The 26,470-nt window shown below is 40.1% G+C and overlaps 1 protein-coding gene across 1 annotated transcript in view; it reads right to left on the minus strand.

Annotated features, from left to right (window-relative positions):
• Window positions 1-640: 640 nt before the first annotated feature.
• The window catches only part of LOC122660410 (5'-nucleotidase domain-containing protein DDB_G0275467), a 44,736-nt gene continuing 18,906 nt past the window's right edge, over window positions 641-26,470 (minus strand). The window contains exons 9-15 of the mRNA XM_043855713.1: window positions 15,870-15,967; window positions 15,632-15,755; window positions 15,382-15,471; window positions 5,923-5,967; window positions 2,145-2,465; window positions 938-974; window positions 641-897 (exon numbers count right to left, since the gene is read on the minus strand). Coding sequence (XP_043711648.1) covers window positions 942-974; window positions 2,145-2,465; window positions 5,923-5,967; window positions 15,382-15,471; window positions 15,632-15,755; window positions 15,870-15,967 — 711 coding nt within the window. The 3' untranslated portion in view covers window positions 641-897; window positions 938-941. The remainder of the gene's footprint in view (window positions 898-937; window positions 975-2,144; window positions 2,466-5,922; window positions 5,968-15,381; window positions 15,472-15,631; window positions 15,756-15,869; window positions 15,968-26,470) is intronic.

The following is a 26,470-nucleotide window of genomic DNA, read 5'->3' on the forward strand; positions in this document are numbered from 1 at the left end:
AATGCCAACCCAATTCCATCTCAATCCATGAATCAGAGTGAAATCAACTGAAATCCTTAAACTATGTTTTGAAGCCACATGGATTTGAAACCATTTCATTTAGGTTTTCCATATCGTTTGATCGTCGATCAAACGGTAGTCGGAGATAATTAGGAGTTTGGTTGATTTCATTCATATCCTGAAACAATAGATAACAAGATAAAATGTTATCTATTTTTTACACCTTAATTTTTAAGCATTAGGTAAGATTAGAGCACCCTGAATTTTGGTCCTACTTCTATCTTATGGAAATTCCCTGAAACCATGTTTGTTTGGCTTGAAAAGGAAAGAAGAAAAGAGAAGTCCAAAGTGAACTTTTTCTAGCCAAATCTTGCAGTTTTGGTATAAGAAAATTTGAGAGGGAGAAAGGAGAGTTCACTACTCCCAAGGCAATTTCAAATTTCAAAGAAGAATATTCCGTATTTTTCTGCCTTTCAATTAACAACCGAACAGCCAGAAAAATATAATATTTACTAATTTTCTTGCCAAACAAAAAGAGCATAGATACATAGCACCCCCCCCCCCCCCCCTTTTTTTTTTTCTGCTTAAGGTACTTACAATTTGTAACAAGGTCGCTCCACTTTAAACAAGAACAGATTCATAGAAGTACAAAAGAAAATTTCCATTTTTTTCTTCTAGAGGAATATAGAACAAAGAGGTTGTTGCAAGTTCTACTTACAATGAATGGGTTGGGTATATCTTATTTAGGATCCCATTCTTGAATACAAGACATCTTATCATGGTGCTTCTTGTAGAAACTCTTTAAAAGAATGAGCCGCTTCGGTTGGCGAAGACCCAAGCCATAAAAATTTGTGAATCCCCTCCTTAAATATGAGATACAAGGATACGTAGTGACCCAAGCCATCAAAAGAATGAGCTGTTTCTTGATCAAGCATTTCTCATCACTGATGCACTTTGAACAAGCTTGATGGAACCTGCATGTATAATGAAGTTCAGTAGAAGAGCTAAGCTGATGATTATAATTCATCACGCTTCACATACATCAAATAACTCATGATTCCACTGGTGCAAATTCTTCCATTCATAAAAGAATTTGAATAAAGTCAAGAATGTATGTGCACATTGTTTTCTTAAAATGAATGCATGAACTTTCTTGATCATGCACTTCTTATTACATGATTTTGCATTTTAAGGATCTGAAAATACCATGAACAGTTGAAATTCACATACTTAAGCTGCTTTTGAACACCAAAAAACTGGTAAGAGTTCCTCCCCTTGGACAGCAAGGACAGAATCAAACAAGCTACAGAGACTTCTGAATTTCATTCTTAATACAGTGAAACCAGCCTTCACACTTGTTGCTTCTTTTTGAATTGGCAGTGATGAAATTCTATCCAATCCTGATGATTTTCTCCCCGCTTAACTTTCCTAGTATACTGATGATACTTGTCAATAAGTGTGTGTGTGTGTGAAAGAAGAATGGCCAATCTATTCAGGCTCAAGTGCTCAACCTCTATAAGCTCCCACAATAGCAGGGCCCATCTAAATTCAGAAATTTACAAAACAATACAGAACTTTCAAGCCTTACAAACAACTAAAGGTTGGCAGAACAAAGCCCGCACCCCAATCCAACTGCATCTAGTGCCATATGCACTGTTAAATCTACGTCTGCTGTCATCACTCCCTATCTTGACCTATGTTCATTTTGTCCTTTCTTTTCCCTTTGACATGTGGACGTGTATATTTATTAAATGCATGCAAAAATAATGTGAGGTCTAGGTGAAAATTAGATTATTTATGGGGGAATATAAAAGCTCATTCTTCTGGACCCTGCAAAAACTGAGACCAACATTATAGATAAAAAAAAATCAACCTAATAAAATGGCTCTAGCCAGGGAATGAATTGGATCATAGGCATTAATACATGTTCATGAACAAGTGAGCTCAATCTGACAAACCACCCACTGCACAATTCAATACACTTGGGCCCAAGCCAAAACCAAACCCAAACCGCGAGCAGGGTCTGACCAGTATTTTTATTATTATTATTACCTCATATATAGAAGCTCATGTACCCCCCGGGGGGATGGGGGACTTGATAGTAATCCACAGTTGTAACATATTCACAGGAGGCATCAACTCACCTTTACATGATGAGGCATGATCTTGATATCAAAGGGCACATGGAGCCAAGCATCAAGTGGATGCAACAAGAAATTCTCCAGCTTACTGGTATACACATCTGCATATTGATGAATGTTGTATGCAAAAGCTGATTCCCGACCCTTGTCAGTGAGAAATGTAGCACCAAAAGAGCTATTAAACATGTTCTTCATAGTGGAGCGCGCCATCTGCCTCTCTTCATTCAGCTCCTTCAAAAGTTTATCATATGCTTTTCCTCTGTGACACCCAGACACGGTTGCATGAAATCTCTCAAGCAATTCTTCTATTATGTGAAATTTAGCCTGGATTTAGCAATTAGTGTGTTAAACAAAAAATAACATTCTAATTTCAAATTTCAAAATAAAATAGAAATCTAGGAATCTGCAAGTTAAGAAACAAGAGCACAGAAAATCTGGAAAATAATAATGACTTAGAAACAGGAAAAGTAACTTTAGACCAGAAACAAAACCCTACTCAGACTCTAATAAGAGCCAAATCAAGGAACTTACAAACTCCAATGATTGCAAATCTTCCTTGATTACCAACATACTACTAGGATCCGATTCAATTCCTAAGCTCCAATTTATTAAAGTGAGCACACGAAGCACAGAGAAGATCAGCTGGTGTCAATATGGAAAGGTCTAACTACACACATTTACTTTCCTAAGAAATTGGTTATATATTTTATCAGCTCTACACGAACACAACTAAGCTTTTTCCAACTAAATGGGGTCAGCTACATGAATTCTATTCCTCCATTCAACCCTATTGAAGGTCATGTTAGTTCTGAAGCCTAGGCTATTCATATCTTTCTTTACTACTTCCCAAATTACCTTTGATCTTTCAATCCCTCTAATGTGTAATGTATCACTCCTTACTGTTGCATTCTGAACTCTGCTGCAAAATTATATCACACACAAAAACACAGAGGACATGTCAAGACCCCAAGAGCATATGTCCAAAAAACAAAAAGATAGAAACTGAAAATTGCAGCATTTTGGGGCTTCTTCACAGTTTTAAACTCTTAGAAATAAGCTGAACACAGCTTGTTCTTGACCTAAACTAAAAAAATATCTTACCATCTTGTTTAGACAGTTGGTAAGTTGGATCCAAAGATCAGCCAATGTGATCAACTTCCTAACTGAGAAAAGGGTGTATAGAACAGGATTAGTAACCAGACAGCAACTATCTTAACCTTCTCTTCAGACTCCTCTTTCTCTTTCATGTTTCAGCATTTGTCCAAACCTGGGTGGTATTTTTCTTTTTTATCTTTTCTTTCTAGGGTGGTATAGTTATGCATCCATCTTATTGCACACACACCTTAATCTAATAAAACTCCATCTCCATTAACCAAAGGAGGAAAGAAACAGCTTATGGGTGAAAATTGGGAAAGACTTCTATTCCTTTTTACCTAGATAATACATCTTAAATGGCTGATCATTCTTGCAACTGACAAAATCAACAACAACAAAAACTCATCCTTATCTCAACTAAATGGGGTCGGCTACATGGATCCTTGTGAAGACAAGATAAAAAGATAAAGGAAAAGAAAAGGAACACACCAGCAACAACAACAACAAATCAGTCTTATACACAGTAACCGGGGTCAACAATGCGGATCCTTTCCCTCCAATCAGCTCTATTCGACGTCATACTTGGAACAAGACCTAAACTATGCATGCCTTTCCTTAACACTTCTACTAGGGTCATTTGAGGCCTACCCCTAGTTCTTTTAGAACCTTCAATCAAAATCGACTCACTTCTCCGAACTAAGGCATCTGAAGGTCTCCGTTGAACATGGCCATGCCACCTCAGCCTCGATAACTATGATCATTCCGTATTTTATCCTTCCTAGTTCCACACATCCATCTCAACATCCTTATCTCCGCTACACTTATCTTATCTATATGACACTTCTTGACAGCCCAACACTCCGCACCATACATCATAGCCAGTCTTATGACTATCTCATAAAATTTTCCTTTAAGCTTTAAAGGGATCCATTGATCACATAACACTCCGGATTTACCTCTCCACTTCATCCAACCTACTCTAATCCTCTAAGAAACATCATCATCTATATCATCTTTCTTACTGATGATTGATTCCTAGACACCAGAAATGGTTACTTTGCGGAATCTCCATCTCATCAACTTTTACCCCCTCATTATCCATCCCGGAGTTGCTGAAGTTGCAAACCATATACTCCATCTTCGTTCTACTTATCTTAAAACCTTTTGATTCCAAAGTTGATCTCCATAGCTCCAGTTTTGTATTAATTCCAGCCTAACTCTCATCCACCAAAACAATGTCATCAGCAAAAAGCATGCACCAAGGAACCTTACCTTGGATGCCTCTTCTTAACTCATCCATGATAAGCACAAACAGGTAAGGGCTCAAGGCTAATCTTTGGTGTAACTTCATTACCTTGACCCCTTACAGTTCTAACACTAGTCACCACACCATCATACATATCTTTAATTAAGTCCACAATCCACATACTTAATTGAAACATTTCTAATCTTAAGCACATGGCACATTAAATTCATGGGAACTCTGTCATGATCTTTCTCTAGAACAATAAAGGCCATGTGAAGATCCTTTTTGCTCTCTAAATCTTTCCATGAGTCTCCCAAGTAGATAGATAGCTTCTGTTGTGGATCTTCCCGGCATAAAACCAAATTGGTTCTCTGAAATAATGGTCTCTTTTCTCAGGTGTATTTCAATAATCCTCTCCATAATTTCATAGTATGACTCATTAGTTTTATACTTCTATAACAGTTACAACTTGGATATCGCCTTTATTTTTGTAAATCGGGACCAGGACCGTTGGCTAGTTTCATCCTTTTTAGTGCTTCTTTTACTTCAGAAACCCTAATTTTACGTGTACACCTCCAACAGGTGACTTGACGTATAGCGCCTTCTCCCGGTCCACTATAACTTGAATTGGTTTCCTTAAGTAGGCTGTAGAAGTAATGATTCAATCTCTCCTCAATGTCCTCATCCCTTACTAGGACTCTACCATCATCCCTTTTAATGCATCTAACATGGGAGAAGTCTCTATTCATCCCTTTTTCTCATTCTAGCTATCTTATAGATAGTCTTTCCCCTCCTTGGTGTTCAGGTTGTTATAGAGATCGTCATATTTCTTCGCCCTTGCATTCCCCACAGCTTTCTTAGCATCATTTCTAGCAGATTTATATCTTTTTATATCTTCTACATCTTTAGTCTTTTTCCATGTCATGAAACTAGCTTTCTTAGTCTTGATGGCGGCTTGGACCTCATCATCCCACCACCAGGCACCAAGTCTCCCTAGGAGAATGATGTTTTCCTTTTGATTCCCCTAGGACCTCTTTAGCCACCTTCTTTTTAGACGTAGACATCTCGTTCCACATCAAATTAGCATCTCCCTCCAAAGTCCCACTTTCCTAGTTTGACCACCTTGTCAGTAAATGACTTTAAGGATTCTCCTTTCAAGTTCCATCATGTACCTTGGGACAAAAAGATTTATATCATTCATGCAACTGAAACTTCTCTAATTGTTTTGTAGGGATAGAATATAGGTTTAGGGTTTGTGTAGTATAAATAGATACAAGATCGGAAAGTAACAATGTGGATCATAGTGTACTATTTAATCTATATAGTTTTTACCCTTACCAATATTAGGAAGAAATATAGCATAAAGCATTTTGAATTTTATCTCAGATATTGCCAACCAACCTATGGCTAAGTATGAATAAATTAGTAGAAGAAGCATACCTGTTGGAAACGGTAACCATCTTCATTTTGCAATTGTATTTCATTCTGTAATAATTAAGAAAACCTTCATAAGAACATAAATTTCAGTAGGGACAGATACTACTTAAAAAAGAATACACAAAAGTAAATATATGAAAAACTGCATTAAAATAACCTTTTTCTAGTCATAAAAATATTTTTTCCGCAAAACCATACCTTTCAATTTAACTAATCTGTATTCCAGTGTAAATTAATTTTATGAGAATGACATACTAACTATTTTTTCCCCAATGATGCCACAAGCTTGATGCAGATCAGAGATTCAGAGCATAGTTTCAAAAATCGGAATCAGATCGGTTGGCTGTGACCGTTTGCGATTCCAGCCGATTCTTGGTCAAAAGCCCTAGAATCATCGAGTTCTCAGATCTGAGGGCCAATTCTAGGGTTTTCTGGGACCAATTCCGATCTGATCCCAGATCGGAATTGGCAGGGACTGATCCAATCTCCGATTCCACGTTTTGGAACCTTGATAAGAGGAGCTCCTTGAAGTACCATTGCAGAAGGAACCAGGTTAAGTCCAAAAAGCCTGTGGTTCCATCTTGAACCAGCCTTGGTTCAACTGGAGCGGTTTCTTTTTCAGGCCAAGCAAACCTTGTGGCTGGATGTTACTGGTTCACTCAAAACCAGATTGTGGGGATTACTTAGGACTTTAATTTCAGTATTTTATTCTTATCAAGTTTCCTAGTAAGGGATCTTTATTATTAATTCCAACCTTGTTTGAAGTTTATTAGTAAGAGTCCTGGTCAGGATATGATCCTTCGTAAAGCTTACGGATGGGAGAGTTTGTCCTAGTTTATTTTTGTTATTTTATTTCCTGTTTTGGGAAGGTTTGTTTCCTATTGGCTTAGCCGTATAAGGAGCCTCCTCCCACCGATTTTACAAGATGAATGAATATCGCTTTTGCCCTTATGTTCTATGAGATTTAAAATTTTTTTGGGAGATGCAGCAGGCCTCTGGTGAGATTCCCATTTAATTCTAGGTGAGAAGCTTGGTTCATATCCTTTTGATGCAGTTCAGAAGAACAAGAAGGCCAGCAGCAAACCAGGCCATTGCACTGGACCAAGTAATGTAGACCCAGTTCAACTAAGAACCAACTCTACATGTTCGTCTTATAAATTAGAGGTGCAGTCAAGTATCAAGAGCGTAGAGTCCTTAACTTTGGGAATTTGCTCATGAAAGATTTGAGATACGTACTCCATCTCTTCAAGGACAGCATCAGACTCATTGATGATTTCCTATGGAGTGTTCTCGACCATTACCTTATCTTCCACTTTTTCAGCTTTGTTTCCTTTGATTTTTCAATATAAACCTTTTCAGTGCAATCTTCTAATTAATGATCTTCTGTCTTTGAAGCTTCAAGCACTGTCTCTTCTTTATCATCACAGTTCGCTACGATCACTTCAGCTTTAGCTTCAACATCAGGCTCCTTTTCTTTGACTGATGCTCTATCAATATCCTTTGACAATGTAAATTTGAGTTCAGTCTTCCCCTTAACATTGTTGATGTTGGACTTCCACCACTCTCTGGCTTGCGAACTGAACATTATAGATGGTTCCGTCAATTTCTCTTCAACGTTAAATGTCTAACGGTGGTAATCTTGTCAAAGGAAGAGCTTTCTTTGGATATGTTCTGGTAGGTAATCGTTCTTCAACTCGTGCTTCATCTCTTCTCAAGTCCTAGGCTCATGTCTTCTAGCTCTGAGCCTCTCTTCATGGAAACTCCACCATTCTCTATCACGACCAGTCAAATGCAAGTATAATAAATCGAAGCTTCCGCTCTTCTGTGAAGTTGTACCAATCAAAATATTCCTCCAAAGAATCTAACTAATCAAGGAATAGGCATGGGTTCATCTGTCCAGCAAATTAAGGAACTTCTGGCTCTATCTTCTTTAGAGTAATACAGGTTCTGATACCAAATAATGTAGCACCAGTTTCAATTTAATGGAGCTGGCTGGAAACGGAAGAAAATCACGTTGTGATGTGCCGTCTGGGCCAGAGGAAGCAGACATAACCTCGGAATTGTCAAGCATGGTTGCCGGTTCAAAAAACTCAATCACGAATGAGAGAAAAAAAAAACTTCAAATAGTCTTCAATGCATATGGGGGCAAAAAAAGGCCCTTGGTGGGAGACAACTCACCACCAAGGGTGGGAAAGAAAAACCGACAAAAGCCGAAGGATACAAGACTCCTGCAAGAGGGAAAGGGAGTCGCGAGAGGTGGCGGAAAGGTGGAGAGGGAAGCGGAAGGGTGGCGGTAGGTTGGCGGAAGGTGGTGGGAGGAGGCGGAAGGCAGTGGTGCTAGGGCGAAATCACGAGAGAGAGAGAAAAGAAACAATTTACTTCCCAGATTCTCGGATTGATTTTGGCTCGGATGCCATGTTGAATTCCGTGAATACTGGCTTAGTCAAAGTGACTATGGCCATTCTTTATTTATAATATGAGATGGAACAATCTAGAATAGGTACAAGGATAATATTACCCTTGAACCCACATTACAACAGTAGTATACGTGGCACACTTTTTTTTTTGGGGTGAATAAATAATTCATTACCAAAAAAAGAAAGAGAAACAGGGGGCAGGTGGGAAAGAAAGAAACAAAAACAAATACAACTGAACAAAACCCCACCCACACTAGAACGAGTGGTGGAGGTCCCAAGAAGAAACTATAAGCCTATTTCTAGGAGTATCAACACATCTAGAGGGAACCACAGACATCTTGCTTTTAACATCAAAGAGGATAGTGTCTCAGATCTGCTGGAAGGATCTGAACTTGGAAGTCCATCTTCTAAGGTTGCGCTCCATCTAAATATGATAAACAGCAGCACCTAAAGCAAGCCTACCCACATGATCAAAAACTGAGTTGTCTCCAAAGGACATGTCAACCCAAATCCATTCGCGCTCGTAGGGCAAATTCTTCTTCTCCGTGGCCAACACCTAGAAAGAAGGCTAGACCAAATCTTAGCGGAGAGAGGACAGCCGGAAAAGAGATGCTCTACATCTTCATTAGCTTTCCAACAGAGACAACAAAAAGGAGGGACGAGGCTCAGCCTCTGAATAAGAAAGGACTGCATTGGAAGGTAATAAGAGAGGGCCCGCCAAGTAGTAAAGCTGTGGCGATGGATGTGAGATTTGAACCAAATCAAATTGTGCCAAGTGTAACAACACTATATCATGTAACAATACTAAACTTTGAACAGCCATACATCTTGGATAACTTCGATATTTATAGACCTACACAGACTTAACACTCTTACAAATCCATGCGGACTTAACACACTTACAAATCCACACAGACTTAACACTCTTACAAATCCACTCGGACTTGACAGACATCCACACGGACTTAACCGTATCACGAAAACGAATGAGATCCCAAATGAACTAGGAGCTGAAGAGCCCCAAAGAAGAGGCAAATCAACAAGATCAAAATTTGCCTTCCTACTATGCCAGAGAAGGATGAATGCAAGTGGTCGTTGACCCAGTCTGGAGCTTTTTCAATTAAGTCTACACGGAATTAAGAATGTATCCGTTCCTTGGGCAACATATGTGTGGGCCAATTGCTTTCAACTGTGCCAATCAATCTTTGCTTGGAGATGGTTTCATTCAAAACTCTCAACAGACGATCAAGTTAAGAAAAGGATGATCCCTCTTCCTTCAAGGTGTGATTTATGTTCTGTTGATTGTGAATCTTTTGATCATATTTTCCTGTTTTGTTCTTTCTCAATTGCTATTTAGAAAAATAGCTTGGATTTATTTTCCATGGTCTGGCTGGGATGCATTTCGATCATGGAGATGTTCTCATGGTGGAAATGATAGGATGTGGCTTTTCCTTTAAAGGTGTGGAAAGCTTTCTTTGCGATTATTCCTTGCCACATTTGGAGGGAACGTAATAACAGACGATTTGAGGGAGTAAAGAAATCAATCTCAACCCCACCCTATCTATGGACATCAATAATGATATTAAATTAATATCCTTGAGCATGTCTTGCCATATCAGTTCAGTGGCGGATTTGGTTCTAACTCAGAAGCTTGATGTAGATTTCCCTCCTTCCAAACCTCCATTGATATTAAAGGTGTTATGGATAAATCCAAAAGTGAGGTGGACTCATAGTTGTCAAGGCGGCAAGGAAACCTAAGGCAGTGGAGGGGTGCCTAAGTGCTTAGGCAACAAGGCGCCAAAGTGTTATTTTTTGTTTCCTCTATTTTCTAACATTATTTATGCTACAATATGTACCTTATATCAACATTAAGCCACATCTAGTCATAAAATATCAATATTAAGCAACATCAAGTCATAAAAAATCAACATTAAGTCACATCAAGTAATCAAAAACCAATATTAAGCCACATAAAGTCATCAAAAATCAACATAGAACTAGTAGACAACAGATTTGAAGAAGCAAACTATTGGAAGTTTGAAACAATCAAAATATACATTTGATTTATATAGTTCTTCGAAAATATGATCTTATCAATAACTAATTAAACTGCTCTCGATTTAGAGAAATGTTATTGTTCTCTAAGAAGTTTGACTGATCAAATGATTTTATTTTTACATGAGACTTTTTATATTAGGTAGAACACAAAACCAGTTTTCCAACAAATCCAAGATTGCTTAAATCTGATTTATATTGAAAGAGTTATGTTCCGATCAAACCTTATTTGGTGGGCACGAATGCTGTCAAAATCGCTCTGAATGAAAATATTTTTTAAATATCAAAACAAATGAATATTTTACCGCACTTTGGATTTTTAGCAATGTTTTACCATATTAAGATTTGGAATTTTTAGATTTGAGAAAAAACTCAGCATTAGAAAGTTGAAAATTTCACCTACTGCCGAAAATCCAGGTTTTGTTCTTGAACTGGGTGTTGACTTTTTATCCTTTTGGAATTTGATGTTTTAAACTATTTTTATTGGATTTAAATAGGGGGGGTATTTGCTTATTTATGAATAATATCTAAAGTAAATGAAATCCAAATATATTTCATTTACTTAAATGATATTTGACATAAATAAGTGCCATAACCTGATCCGATACCAATTAAACCAGTGCAAGGCTCCCTGCACTAAGGCAACAGTAGCCCCTAGAGATCCGCCTGGACGCCTAGGCGGCACCTAGGCGACGCCTTGACAACAATGGAGCAGGTATGGTTGTGTGGCTCAGAGAAGGGATAGATTAGGGAAAGAGGACTAATAGAGGGAAGCCAATCGGTGAGGCAATCGGTGAGTGGGGTGGTAGTGGCAGGGGTGAGCAGAGAGGTGGGAGGTTAGGGTACGCATGGTTCAGAGAGTTTTTGATAGTGATGCTAGTGACAGGGGGTGAGAAAGAGTAGGGTTCAAGTGGCTCAGAGAATGGGGTCTATGAGAGGAGAAATTGATTAGGTCGAATGTGGCTGTGAAGTCTGTGCTGGGGATACTCGTGAGGAGGTCGTGGTAGGGGGTGAGAGAAGTTGGACAGTCTGAGGAAAGTAGAGAATCGAAGAGGAAGAGGCAGGGGCAGAATCGTGGTAAAGGGTTGGAGAAGGACGTCGGTCAGAGATACAAAGAGGATTGAATCGTCAGGGCTTCGGCGAGGAGCATAGTTATCACGTCGTCACGGCGATCCAAGTCGATGGAGGGGTTTCATGCCGATATATCGACATGTCGCCCGCCATGGCGATCATATCGACCATGTCATATTTTTATTTTATCTATTTTTAATGTGAAATCTGCGATAAATTTGAGCTTTTTGGAACTTGTGTGATTTCAGGTTCCAGCTCTATGTCCATGATTGCTTCAATGATTTGGGCCGCATCGGTCAAGAACACAGATGAAATACTCGACACACCTATGGAGGATTCCAGGGATTCTTCCCAGCTTGCCCTTCTGGAGTCAGAGGACCCCGATGGAACCCCGCACCAGAGTTACCTGTGTCGGATTTGCTGCCTGGAGGCTATGCAGAAGCTCTCCCTTAATTAGAATTATTGTAAGTATAATTTAAATGTATTTATATAATGTTTTGTACGACCAAATAGGGTTAGAAGGGTATTTTAGTCAAATTGCCTCTGTGGGACTCACATCCCCAGTGGAAAATCCTGTTCTTAACAATTACCCGTATTCGGATTACCCCTGACGTCGCATGACATCACTCTATGGTTAGAATAGATGAATAAATACAAAATTCAAGTTAAAAACAATTTAAGAATTAGCTTTAAAACTAATTTCTCCCAAAATGACCAGATTGCCCTTAGTGCTTAATTTATATATATACATTCCATCTCTACTATTCAAAATTACAATACCAAGCTAAGGGGAACAGAAATTTCGTTCCAGCCTTGGAGAAGGAAGAAAGAAAGAGGAAAAGAGAGAAGAAAGAAGGGAGAAGAGGGAACTGTTCTTGAAGACTTGGATTCCATACCTGAAATTGAGCTTTGGAACCTCCAATTGAGACTGAGCTGCATAATTAGAGGCTGCCTGCATCTTACTTTCAATTCTGATCTCAGGTAAGCCATAAACCTATGCTGCGCTCTTCCTCATCTTCTCTAATCTCTGTCCTTACATGACCTCTATGGCAAAATCTGCCATTAAACCTTAGTAATTATAGGTTTTATTGGTCAAAAGCCATCTTGTGACCATTAATTTGCACCCAATGATGTTCAGACCTGGGTTTCAACTGTGAATTTCATGCTGCTATTCATTACAGCTGGGCCATGAGTTCTAATGGAGCCTAAAATACTAAATCAAGTTAATTATCCAAAAATCCCTAATTTAATTTAGGTTTTTACAAAATAAACTATGAAATCAGGTTAACTCACTTTAAATTTACTTCAAAACCTGCAATTAGGGCCATGCATGTTAAGATCTGACCCTAAGAAGCAAAACCCCCAATTTTGGCCTTAGGGCCGGATGCTGTTGCAGGCCCAGGGGCGGTCGACCGGCTCCCTAGAAGTCTGCATCCGGCTTCCCCTTTTTGGTGCCCTTATGACCCTGCTCTTATGGGACTTGACCTTGGGCCGTCTCAGGACCTAATGGATGATGTTTTGCATGTTGTATTAGGTCTGTCTCTGCTGTTTCTTGTCTGTTTTGCTGGGTTCTTAGAAGGTTAATTGGTTTAGGCTAAGCTACATTACAAGTAAGGGAACCTTGAATTTAATTTGAGTGTGTTTGTTATTTTAATTTACCATTATGTTGGATGTCATATCATGCATCATTGAAAATATTCCGTTGCATATAATTTCTTAGCTTGTGTTTTAATGCACTAGAATGCATATGATTTAGGCAGCATTTGCCATCTTGCACTGCATTGCATTGATGTTATTGCTATTGTTAAGTAGTTGATGTGGAATACTGTACTCTATAATCCAGCTATTCATACTTGTATCATCATGAATAGATTGCATTGGGCTAGGTTATTGATCATTACCCAGTACTACATCCCTTACCAACAAGGGAAGAGGTGTTGGACAACCCGTGGTACAGCCGAAGGGAAAATGCCGGGGTGCCATCTTCTGTCCCATGTTAGAGTGTGTACTCCGCTGTGGGAATAAACAGTCAGGGTTGGTCTTTGGGGGTCTGTTGGGGTCCGATGTGTTAGTTCCCGAACTGGCGGGTCCTCACCGTGGTAGAATGGTTTCACTCGGGTGACCGATGTGTTAGTTCCAGGACCGAGGTTAGCATCTACCACAGTAGTACTTAAACCTCATGAGACTTAGCATCTGTGTTAGGAGCATGATCAGACTAGGACATGCATAATGAATTATTGTGTTTATATGCATGCATTCCCTTACTGGGCTCAGTGGAGAGCTCACCCTCGTGGATATCCTTATTTTTTTTCAGATGAAACTGCTCCCGTTACTGCTGTTGGTTCTTTGGGGACTACTCCTGCTCAGGATGCTCCTCCTGTTCTTGGAGTTGATACTCCTCTCTTTGTTGAACACGATGCTTCGTGCTCCTGCGACGACTGCGCGTTCTCCTGATCTTCCACACTGATCAGGCTACATCTTTCTCTTTTTGGTTATAACACTTTTGTAGTAGTTATAGAATATAACTTTTTAGGCTTTGGAGTTACTCTTTTGTGAATCACCGATGTAACTCTTTGTACATAAATGTTCATATAAATATAATGTTATCACTAGTTCTTCTTTATTATTGTCTTATTGCTTTATTTAACTGCTTCCGTTGCATTTAATTTTTGATTATTGTGAATGAAATTACGAATAGAACACTGCACTTGCGATCCTGGTGGGTTGATTGGGTGTTTGAGACATCCAGTCACACTTGGCCCTTATTAACCGGGCCGGGGTGTGACATTTAATGTCATTTAGTATGCTATAATATATACCCTATAACATCAAAAATTAACATGAAAGTATACTACTAATCTACTATGGTTTAATTCATGAAAGTGTAATATCCATTAGTGTATATGAAATCATGAATTATCAAATAATTGATAGCAATAGTCTTGCTGATAATAAAGTTGAAAAATCATGAGAGTTGAGATATGATTCATATGAAAGTGACTACAAAAATAACAAAACAAAAAAACAATTACAAGAACGTAATTTATATTGAGTGAATAATGCTAATAAAGAACCCATCTAAATAAATAAAAAAAATTTGCTGATGTGAATATGTGATTGTGTATTAGTCAATAGTGTATTAGTGTTTTTTGTTTGATGTTTTTTTTAATTTTTTTTATGTTAAGGAAAAAGCATTAAAATAAAAAATGGTTAAAAAAAATTATTGTTAAAAAATTAAGTTTAATAATTTGAAACAACCATGTCACCCGATATGGCCATATGTCGTGGTATGGCGTCCATGGCGGCGCCATGGCGACGACATGGAGGCCATATCGGTCGATATTCTTACATCATCCATATCGGTGGTCGATATGCTCACTTCTCCAACGATATGACGCCATGGTGCCGCCATGGCGTCGATATGGCGACGCCAAGACAACTATGGCGAGGAGGGAGAATTGAAGGGGGAGGGGGATTCTTTACCTGATCAGGGAAGGTTGAGGGCTTTACCAGCTCGCATTGTAGAGGTCGATGGTCGCACGGTGAGATTGCCTGGTTAGCCACCTGTGGTAAGAGCGAGAGATAGGAGAACAAGGGGCTCATGGGTCTCTCTAGTCTCGCTGGGAGACCCTGCTAGTGAATGTTACCGTTGAAGTGAGAGAGAGCATTGTGAGAGAGAGAGCTCCCATCAAACAACACATCCCTAAATTTTAATCACATACATTTTGAGGTTGGATTATGACCAAGATACGAAGTAAAAAACAACAATATCAAACGTTGCTATCAAAGTACAGCAAGGGTCACACCAAAACCCAACTTATTGAACAAATAAAAGAGCAGAACTCCAAAATGTACAATTGATTACTAAAAGCATACTACAAGCAAACAACCATGAAAACAAGTTAAATCCCATGCATACTTCCAATTCATGAATGATAGCAGCAGTGCGCCAACCAGCCTTTGAAGGTCCTCGTAGATCACTAAAAAGATGATCCCCAAAATATATCACCTAACAAAGCAAACAATATTTTGAGCTCGTAAGTTTTAAGACGCATTTGTCGTCCACTATTCAAACCAGCATTTGCAAAAATTAAAATCAAAAGATAAACATGTAACGTTGCCTAAAGTCTTCATTGTGGAAATAAAAGACAGCAAAGCAAAGGGTGAACCTCAGGACCATGCCACTTTGTGATTTGGAGGAAGGATTTGAGGCACCCATGGTAGTAGATTTGGTCTGGACGAAAGGCATCAACTTTTGAGAAAGCCAAGGTATCCTTCTCGATGTCATAGCAGCTGCAAGAATATAAACAAGTGAAACAATGAATGAAAGGTCAATAAACAATGAATTGATATCTTTAAAGTTATCTTGCCAAAAAAAATACGTCTCTGAAAGTTAATGATAAAAACCGGAATGGGTGTTCAGAAGTGTAAAATTCTGGCTTGTTAGCTTTTGCAATCACAACATCAAACAGCTCCCTCCAAGAGTCAGAATTACCCGGTGAATCCTATTGATCATTTGAAAGCAACAATGTCAGAAAACAAATAAAGTATCACGGCTCCAATGGGAAACACAAAAAGAAATTTCTAAAACAAATGGAAAAATCCAAACATGTCAGATATGAGATAACAGACGCCCCTTTCATATGATTACAACAAATGCTATTTTATTAAGATGAAAAGAAAGGAGAAAGAGGATCCCGTTGCCTGCTTCATCTCCAAGTCTTCTAAGGAGTTCATAGATTTCCGTCTACAAGAATAAAAATATATAAGATGAATAAACAAATATATGTATTTCCAATCCACAGCCCAAAAAATGGGTCAAATTTCAAACGCTGGGCACCTCCCACCTAAATTACTTCTCTAATTGTTGTAATTTGGGTAATTAGATCCTAGTATAGGTATATTCTGTTCTGAGGGTATTCTCGTAATTTTTCTCTTTTCTCCTTTATTATAATAAATAAAGATTGCTGTGATCCCTAGGGACACAAGCCATTATTCTCCAATCTTTTTCATCATGGTATCAGAGCGGGAACCAGTCTTGGGATCGCTGGCCTAGTTCTTACCCTAAAATCTATGTCGTCGCCGCCATCACTTGTCTTGCCCGTTCGACCACACCCGCTACTAGGGATCTCTTACCCATGTCCTTAAGCATGAGGTCAATGCAATTGGCGTGTTGACTTATGTAGCCCACAGGGGCATTATGGAGTTTTCCCCCACAGTCGACTCATTAGTTAGAGTCGGCTATGAGGAGGGTATTACTGTAATCTTTTGTTCTCCTCTTTTATTATAAATAAAGAGGCTTGGTGATCCTATTGATCACTCAAGCATTCATTCCTAAAGGCTGCTAACATGGTATCGGAGCAGGAATTCTGATCTAGGTTGCTGTCTCCAGTTTTTTTTTTTCTTTATTCTTTCTCCTTCCCCTTCTCTGCCTTCCACGATTTTACCCTAGACCATTTTTTTTTTCCTACCGCAAAACTTTTACAACCTTCTCTCTCACTCTCGGCTCTTTTCAACCCTTAAGGGCGACACTATGAGGTGATCTCCTGCAGATCTAGATGCTGCACTCCATCCTACCTCATTGCAGATTATGATTGAAGACTACAGGTGCTGACCAGATTCTGTCGGCAGGTCTCCTCCTCCTTTGAAGATTGATTTCTCCCATTATTGAAGATCGATTTTTGCCTTTTTTTGGAGTTTTTTTCCTGCTGATTATTGGTCAACATCCATTCCTGTTCGAAGACTGCAGATTTGAATCAAGAAGAACTCAGATTCAGCAATGCGATTTCTCCAAAAACATGTTTTTCACCTAATTTGACTCAAAAGTAGGGTTTTTTTATTGGCTCATCAGAAGGTGCTGATTTTTGGAGGACATATTGGCCACTACCCGAGGGAGACTCGGTCCAATTTTTAGCCTCTTCTGACAGTTAAATTTGTGGAAATCTAAAACCCGTCTACCCCACTCTCTTGCCACTATGTCTGATCTCACTATAGCCTCGTCTGCATCTGTTCATACTGAGTACCTTCCTTTCGCTGCCACTACTATCAAGTTAGATGGGACTAATTACCTGATGTGGTCTCGATATACTTATCTTACCATTGCTGGTTGTGGCTTTACAGGTAACCTTGTCAAACCTAATGAAGAAGGTCTTGCCCAAGATCGATGGCTCTCCCACGATTCCATGGTGATGTCTTATCTTCTTAGTTCTACGCATCCTACTGTGGCACCAGGTTATCTTCTCTTGGACACTGCTGCTCAAATATGGAAAGCTGCAAAAGACACTTACTCCCAAGTTGGGAATGATGCTCAAGTATATGAACTACGGAAGAAAATTCATGATACAAAACAAAACGAATTATCTGTCTCCCAATATTATACAAAGATTCATAAGTGCTGGCAGGAACTTGATCAGTACTCGTTTATCAGCCCACTAATGCCATTTATATTGCTGCCTATCGCAAACATGTTGATAAAATTCGAGTTTCTGATTTTTTGGCACCTTGCACCGGTAGACTGATCAGCTTTACATATTGAGTACACCGCCAATGCTGTTACGGAGACTGCCAAATGTGAAAATTGTGGTAAACTTTGGCACACTAGGGCCACTTGTTGGAAGTTACATGGGAAGCCTGCTGAGTTTGAAGCAAATCGGAAAAAAAGTGGTAGCAAGGGCCGGTCAGCCTACAGCTAAGGTAAATCAGACTGAAACCATTGCAACACCTCCTATAGACTCTGGTCTATCTCTAGAAGAACTTCAAGCTTTCCGTCGGATGTTAAACGCCTCTTCTGCCTCTGCTGTCCGGTCTTCTACACCTGCTGCCACTTCTGGTTTTGTTTCTAACTTTGCTTCAGGTATTTCTATTGGTAGTCATTGTGCATCAGCAGTTTCCAATCCATGGAACGTAGACTCCGGTGCATTGACCATGTGACAGGTTCTTCTACCCTTTTCATCAGTACACTACTTCATCCAGGAAAGATACTGTCCAAGTGGCAAATGGGTCTCTTTCATCTATATCTGGAAAGGGGTCTATTTGTTGCTCCTCTAGTCTTACTCTAAAATCTGTTTTACATGTCCCTTCTTTCTCTACTAATTTATTGTCGATTAGTAGTCTTACTAAGGACCTAAATTGCAAAGTAACATTTTTTCCCTCTCATTGTGCCTTACAAGATCTAGTGACAGGGAAGACAATTGGGGTTGGTAAAGTGCATGGGGGTCTCTACTTGCTTGATGGTGGTTCATAGCCTTCCGCTACCGTTTCCTCTCAAAGTCATCAGTTACTTTCTGTTTCCTCTGACTTGTATCAGTGGCACCGTAGGCTAGGACATCATCCCATTGGGACTTTATCTTATTTGTTTCCCCCAGTTAGTTAAAAACTGTAATAAGGATGCGTTTTTTTGTGAAGCCTGTGTTTTGGCTAAACAGACTCGTTCTAGTTATCCTTCATTAAATAAAAGCAGTCTTTCTCCTTTTCATATTGTTCATTCTGATGTATGGGGTCCTGCCCGGAAAGCATCTATTTCTGGTCACAGATGGTTTGTCACTTTTATTGCTTCTCATAGTCATACAACCTGGGTGTATATGATGTAGCACAAGAGTGTAGTATTTCGATGTTTTCAGATTTTCCATAAGTTAGTTCAGACTCAATTCAATGCCACCTTGAAAATTCTCAGCAGTGACAATGGCAAAGAATACATGGAAGGGCAATTTAAAAAATATATGGCTGATCATGGGATCCTTCATCAAACCAGTTGTGTCGACACACCTCTGGTGTGGGTGTGGTTGAAAGGAAAAACCGCCACCTTCTTGAAATCGTATGTGCCTTGATGTTTGACTGCAATGCCCTTCCCAGTACTTGATCAATCGTTTGCCTACTCGGGTTATGGGCTCTCGTGCTCCGGCTGATGTCCTCCAGGGTTCCTCCTCCTTTCTTACTTCCACAAAGGTTTTTGGTTGTGATTGCTATGCTCGCAATCATCATTCTCATAGGAAGCTGAATCCTTGTGGTGTCAAGTGTATTTTTATTGGGTTATTCTGCAACTCAAAAAGGGTACAAGTGCTACCATCCTCCAACTCGACGTATGATGGTTTCCATGGACATCATCTTTAATGAGTCCTTACCGTACTATTCATTGTCACATCTTCAAGGGGAGTTTGGCATAGCTTGTGAAGATGTGCCGACATTACCTCCAGGGTTCCTCCTCCTTTTTTACTCCCACAAAGGTTTTCGGTTTTGATTGCTATGCTTGCAATCATCATTCTCATGGGAAGCTAGATCCTCATGGTGTCAAGTGTATTATTATTTGGTTGTTCTGCAACTCAAAAAAGGTACAAGTGCTACCATCCTCCAACTCGACGTATGCTAGTTTCCATGGACATCATCTTTAATGAGTCCTTACCGTAATATTCATTGGCACATCTTCAAGGGGAGTTTGACATAGCTTGTGAAGATGTACCGACATTACCTGCACCTGTTATACATGCTGCCACACTACATGTTGTACCTACTGCCATACCACCTGTTCTACCTGCTGCTCCTTCCCATGTTCCTCTTCAGGGGGAGAGCTGCTGGATCAAGGGCCTTCTTTTGATACAATTCAGGGGGAGCAGCCTACTCCTGGTTCTATTAGACAACAGGTTGAAAAAATTCAGGGATGACTTGATTGCCTAAATCTTCATGTTTTTACTCGAACCCCTAAAAAGCAAGTTGAAACCACCACCACTGCGGCTCCCTAGTTATCAAGACATCGCCTAGGCGACGCCATGGCATCCAGGCTTCTTGGTCGCCTTGGGCGGGCGCCTTGCCACCTAGGCAATGTCGCCTTGATGTTAGACCCTCTCCAACGCCATGGTCGCCTTCCCGCCTTGATAACTATGTGTGGCGCCTTTACTCATCCCATCGCAATCCTTTGAGCCAGAGCCTACTACTTCGTCTGGTAAGGACTCCTCTTCTCTTGAATTACCTATTGCTGTCTATAAAAGTGTTCAGACATGTCCCCAACATCCCATATCTCATGTTGTTCCACGGCTAAAGTTGCAAAAATAAGAGCTTGAATACCACTTGTAAATAGTCCAAGGAGCATAACAAGTATAGGAACCACCGAAGGTACTAAAGAAACAAGAACAACAACTACTAACTCATCTGCCAATATATTCTCGAAAAGTCGAAAACTAAGTGATAAAGGTTTTGTGAAATCTTCTAGGATGTTAATTGGTAAAAGGATTGGGGTTGGTTAAATGTATTTACATAAATAACCCAATCCTTTTTTGGTAAGACATGTGTAGAAATATGCCATGACGTAAGTAAAGCTAAAGCAACTGTAGTATTTATATCATTTGTAGGTGCGGCTTTTCTATGATTCTCTTACTCCCTCCTATCATGTTTTTGTGTCTTCTCTTTCTTCTGTTTCGATTCCACAGAAGTGGCAGGAAGCCTTTGCAGATACAAAATGGAAAGCAGCTATGGTAGAAGAGATGAAAGCCTTGGAAAAAAATAATATTTGGGATCTTGTTGTTCTTCCTCCAGGGAAAAAGCCAGTTGGATGTAAATGGGTGTTTGTAGTCAAGCAGAAGATGGATGGCATGGTTGATAGATACAAGACAAGACTTGTGGCCAAAGGTTTCACCCAAACTTATGGAATCAACTACCAAGAGACCTTTGCTCTTGTTGCGAAATTCAGTATTGTTCGTATTCTATTATCCTATGCTGTGAATTTAGGGTGGGATTTGCAGCAACTTAATGTTAAGAATGCTTTCCTTTATGGAGAGCTTGAGGAGGAAGTCTATATGGAGATTCCTCTAGGATTTTCATCTGAAAAAACTCATGGGAAAGTCTGCAAACTGAAGTGTGCACTCTATAGGCTGAAGCAGTCTCCACTGGCTTATTTGGTAGACTTCACAAGGCCATGATTTCAGTGGGATACAAACAGAGTAATGCTGATCATACTCTGTTCAACAAACGGTCTGATGACAAGGTCACTATTTGCATAGTTCATGTCGATGACATAGTGGTGGCAGGGAATGATGGTGCAGAAATCTCTCGTCTGAAGAGCTTCCTAGGACGTGAGTTTGAAATAAAAGATCAAGGGAAATTAAGGTACTTTCTTGGGATTGAAGTTGCTCGTTCCTCAAAAGGCATCTTTCTCTCTCAAAGGAAGTATATGCTGGATCTTTTATCTGAGACTGGTTTGTTGGGTTGCCATCCCTGTGATACTCCAATGGAAGCTTGTACTCGACTGAAGGATAAAGATGGTGAACCTGTTGACAAAGACCATTATCAAAGATTACTGGGAAAATTAATTTACCTCTCACATACTAGACCAGACATTACGTTTGCTGTGAGTTTGGTTAGTTAGTTCATGCATGATCTCTATTCGACACATATGGTTGTTGTTCTTCACATTCTTCATTACTTGAAATCAGCTCCAAGAAAAGGGGTTCTTTTGTCTCCGTATGATCACCTTCGTATTGAGGCATATACCGATGTTGATTAGGGTGGATCTCTTGACCAGAAGTCTACTTCAGGTTATTGTTCTTTTGTGGGAGGGAACCTTGTCACTTAGCGCAGCAAGAAACAAAATGTTGTGGCAAGGTTCAGTGCTGAAGCAGAGTTCCTTTCATGCTATGGCACAAGGAATATGTGAGTTGTTGTGGATTCAAGGTTTACTTTACGACCTTGGTGTTGTTGTTCGTCTCCCAATGATGTTATATTGTGATAACAAAGCCGCAATTAGTATTGCCCATAATCCAGTGTAGCATGACCATACGAAGCATGTGGAGATCGATAGACACTTCATCAAAGAGAAGCTGGAAGTGGAGATTTGTATGCCTTTTTTAAGACCGATGATCAATTGGTTGATGTCTTAACTAAGGGCTTGGGTGGGAAATTATTTCATCCTATTTTGTCCAAGTTGGGCATTTGGGATATCTATGCACCAACTTGAGGGGGAGTGTTGAGTTATGTAGCCCACAGGGGCATTATGGGGTTTTTCCCCCCATAGTCGACTCATTAGTTAGAGTCGGTTATGAGGGGGTATTATTATAATTTTTTGTTCTCTTTTATTATAAATAAAGCGGCTTGGTGATCCTATTGATCATTCAAGCATTCATTCCTAAAGGCTGCTAACAGGGCTGCACATGGCGTCCAAAAAAGGCGGACCCTACTGCTGCGACTATTCGTCAATCTTTTCCCTAACTTCTTGAAGTTACTTCCGTTGTCTGTCACCACTTGGACAACGTTATGTGGCCTTACCTCCTCCACAATTTTGTTCAACTTGTGTATACACACACACACTGCATCCTTTGTTTACTTGGATGCATACATTGATTTTAGGAAGATAGTCCTCCCATTACAATAGACCATGAAGTTGATGATGGACTGTCTAGTGGGTCCAGTCCAACCATCACACATCACAGCAACCCCATTTGTCCCGCAATTGAGGCTTCAATGTGTCTATATACTCATCTAGTTCCTTCTTTCGTTGGGGCAAATAGACATTCATCAATTCCCATGGAGTGGGCCTCTTCACTCTTGGCCCAGCTGATGCAGCACCATGTGCCCACACCCGAAGGAAGAAAAAGAAGAAGCAGCCCTGAAAGTTTGGGAGCCGTAGCTTAGGTTTACAATTTAGTATTTCCCACACTTAGTTTTATTTCAGCTTATTTGTAAACTTAAATTGAACCAGTTCAAACCATGGTTCAATTTAAGTGATTTAATTAAGTGTCTTTTATTTTAAGTTATTAGGGACAAATAGGTATTTTTATCTTTATGTTTTAAGTTGTTTTATTAGGTCCCAACCCTTCCACGATTTAAGGGGGAAGTGTTTAGATTGTATTAGGATTTGGCTATTAGCCTTTTATTATAACTATTAAATCGTGGGAGGCACCCCCACAGTTTATGAATTAAAAAAATACAGAATTGTGCTGCTGCCATCGTTGCTGTTGCTACTCCTTGTGAGATTGTATCCTTGTGGTTCTATTAAGGTGGAAAGGGTAGGTGGATTTCCTACGACTCCTTGCTCCGTGATGGCCAGGAGGATCTCTAAGTTTGAAGGTGGTTCTATCCTTCTAAGTTCTATGTTGCTGCCATTGAAGAACCTGCAATTCCAGTAAGTTCTTTAATATTTTCAGTCATTCCCTTCTTCTTCTAATCCTCCAACCCAAACCTACCCCATCCCAATCGATTCCCATAAACCCTAGGTCATCTAAGCTTCACCCAACCTTCATCCATTATCAGATTTCAACCAAATTCAGACAATCAGACCACAGCTCCCTCATAACATCTCTTATACTCGACCTAGCCCACAGCGCTTCCCTCCATTAAGGCCCTACAAACCCTAAAATTTCCACAGCCTAATCCAGCCTTCAAAACCAGCCCAAACTTGGTTCGAACCTCCCTCCCACTGTCCCCTATACTCGATCCAAAGCCCTGCCCCAAAATCCCATTCCAAACCCTAATTTCTTTCCCTTTTCAATTTCCCAAAACCTGAAACCTTAACCTAAATTTTCTGAAATTTAAAATCTTACTCAAACCTAACCAAACCTAGCTCATTAAACTCCCTAAAGCCTGCCTAGTTTTATTATATAAACTACATTCTCATTACCCTACCCTAAACCCTAGATTTTGACCTAAAACCCTAATTCTGCCCATTCGAACCAGCAGCCCCCTTTTAGATCCTGTTGCTTGGCCTCTAGTAGGATCATCTCCTATCTAGAGCTACATTACCAGCCCTCCCCGTAGTGTCAAGCATGGCCTAGTAGTGTGTTCCCTGAGCAGCATTAGCTGGTCTGCTGTGGTAGAATAAGAACTTGGAAACAACATCACCAAGTTTTTGATTTCATATTATCCCAGACTTGCTTTACTCTATTGTGTCTAACACAAGGCATGTTTGAACTTTGAAATGAGCATAGATAAAAAACTTCAGAGATGTTGTTGGGTGTTTTAGTCGTGCAGTTGCAGTTCGTGCTAGAGATTCCCCAGACCTTGGTAGGTCCACGTGCATTGTTCATTTATTTGTCATCTTCTCTCAATCTCTCCATTGAATTCATATACCTTTAAGGAATCCTAATATTCCAAATTTGTAATGCAGCTAAATGGTGGGTTCTCTATGGGAAAGAGTCATGAAACTTGAGAAAGATAGCAATCAGGCTGCTTTCTCAAACTTGTTGCGCCTCCGGATGCGAGTGCAACTAGAGTACATTCTCACTGATCCACTCCAAGAGGTGGAACGATTGGGTCACAAATGACTGAAGCAGTCGGTGTATGTGCATTTAACATGAGAATGAGCATCCAGCACATACACCAAGCCACAGAAGATAATAATGATCCAATCGAGCTTGCCCACATTTTTCAGATTGACTCAAATGAGGATCCCCTATATCAGTGGTTGAAGGATCGAGGTGAGCCAGTCTTAGATCAAGCTGGGGGTAGGCCCGACCCCGAGATAGCTAGTCAAATGGGTACCAACATAGACGAGTTTATGTCATCTCGTGTACATTCATAGACATCTAGACCTTTTGAGTCTTAGGCTAGCAGGGATAACGCAAGGGACCCCAAGTGGTAGCATTCTAGTGAAGGTGGTGATGGCAGTGATGGGGATGATGATAGTGATGGGGGTGATCATGGGGGGTTGCGTGAGAGGTACCAATACCAGCTTGAGTCAAGGTCGGAGCCGATGTGCTTTACAGGCAAGACTCAGTATACTAATACCACACAGGATGACGAACACAGTGCACGTGCCGCCACACATCCAGGGATTGCAGGCTACTTAAGAGGCTCGGATCATCGATTCATACCAACACCTGATCAGGAGAGTGATACACTGAAGTCCTTGGACATCAGTGTCAGGAGCTTGACTGATAGTCTCGGAGGCATAAGTATGAAGGGTGGTACGTATGGGGAGCAGTGGCGTGCATCATCATATGGATATGGCACGGGGAGTATCGGCTCCAACTTTAGTCAATATACTGGGTATGGTGAGTTTGGCCAGGCTGGCTCTTCATTATCATTACCCTCTCTGTAAGTATAGGGTCAGTCACACACCGGGTTAGGTTTTGTGGACAGCATCTTCAGGTTCCCGGTCCCCAGCCATTCATGCCGGTTCCAGTTCCCATGCACCATCAAGTAGTAGTGGCTCTCGCTCGAGTTCTGCACAGTTCAGAGATATATACCCTAGGTTAGGATACCTCGAGTACGTTGATGATTCCATCTATAGGGCTGTTGGGGAAGATTTCGAGTGTTTCTTTCGCCTCACTATGGCATGGCCAGCTTTTGTGATTCAGTCGGAGGAAAACTTGATTCGGCATCAGAAATAGTCTAGTAGTTTTGGTCTGGCCTGGCACTTGTTCCAATACTAGGTGACTCACTAACTAGTTGTTGCTTGTAGTGTTTAGTGTTCACTCTGATAGTCATGTATATGTCACTCTTTGACTCTTCATAACAAATAATGTTTGATGTATGATTTACTCAAAGGTTTATAATTTCCTGTCTTTTCATTCCTGATGCTTATTTAGGTTTTTTTCTTGAGATGGGCCATATCACTGTATATATGCAGCATAAACAACCAACCATAGGTCCAAAGTCAAACTACCATTTTGAGTTGGTTTTTTAAAAATTTTAAGGGTTCCATTATGTTTATAGGACCTAAAATAGGCTGTCATGCAACCTTCATGGGTTCCATTATGTTTATAGGACCTAAAATTGGCTGTCATGGAACTTTCATGGCCTAATTTGGTCATATGTCCATCAAAACTAGGGGCCAAAAAAAAATATAAACCAACTCGGCCAAGATCTCGGCATCTCGGTGAGACAACTGGGTTTCGGGCCTGATCGAAACCAGGTTCGTAACCGAGACCTCGGACCTTGTTCCTCTAACATTAGAAATATTAAAAGATCTACACTCAGAAGTGGAAGAGCCCTACCAAAAGATCATCTGGTAACCACCAATGAACTGGAGCGGCATGGCTGTTGAAGAGATACCATTGCACCATGGCTTTCCAGAAACAGCAGAT

This window comes from Telopea speciosissima, chromosome 4 (assembly GCF_018873765.1).
Source record: "Telopea speciosissima isolate NSW1024214 ecotype Mountain lineage chromosome 4, Tspe_v1, whole genome shotgun sequence".
Classification (NCBI taxonomy): domain Eukaryota; kingdom Viridiplantae; phylum Streptophyta; class Magnoliopsida; order Proteales; family Proteaceae; genus Telopea; species Telopea speciosissima.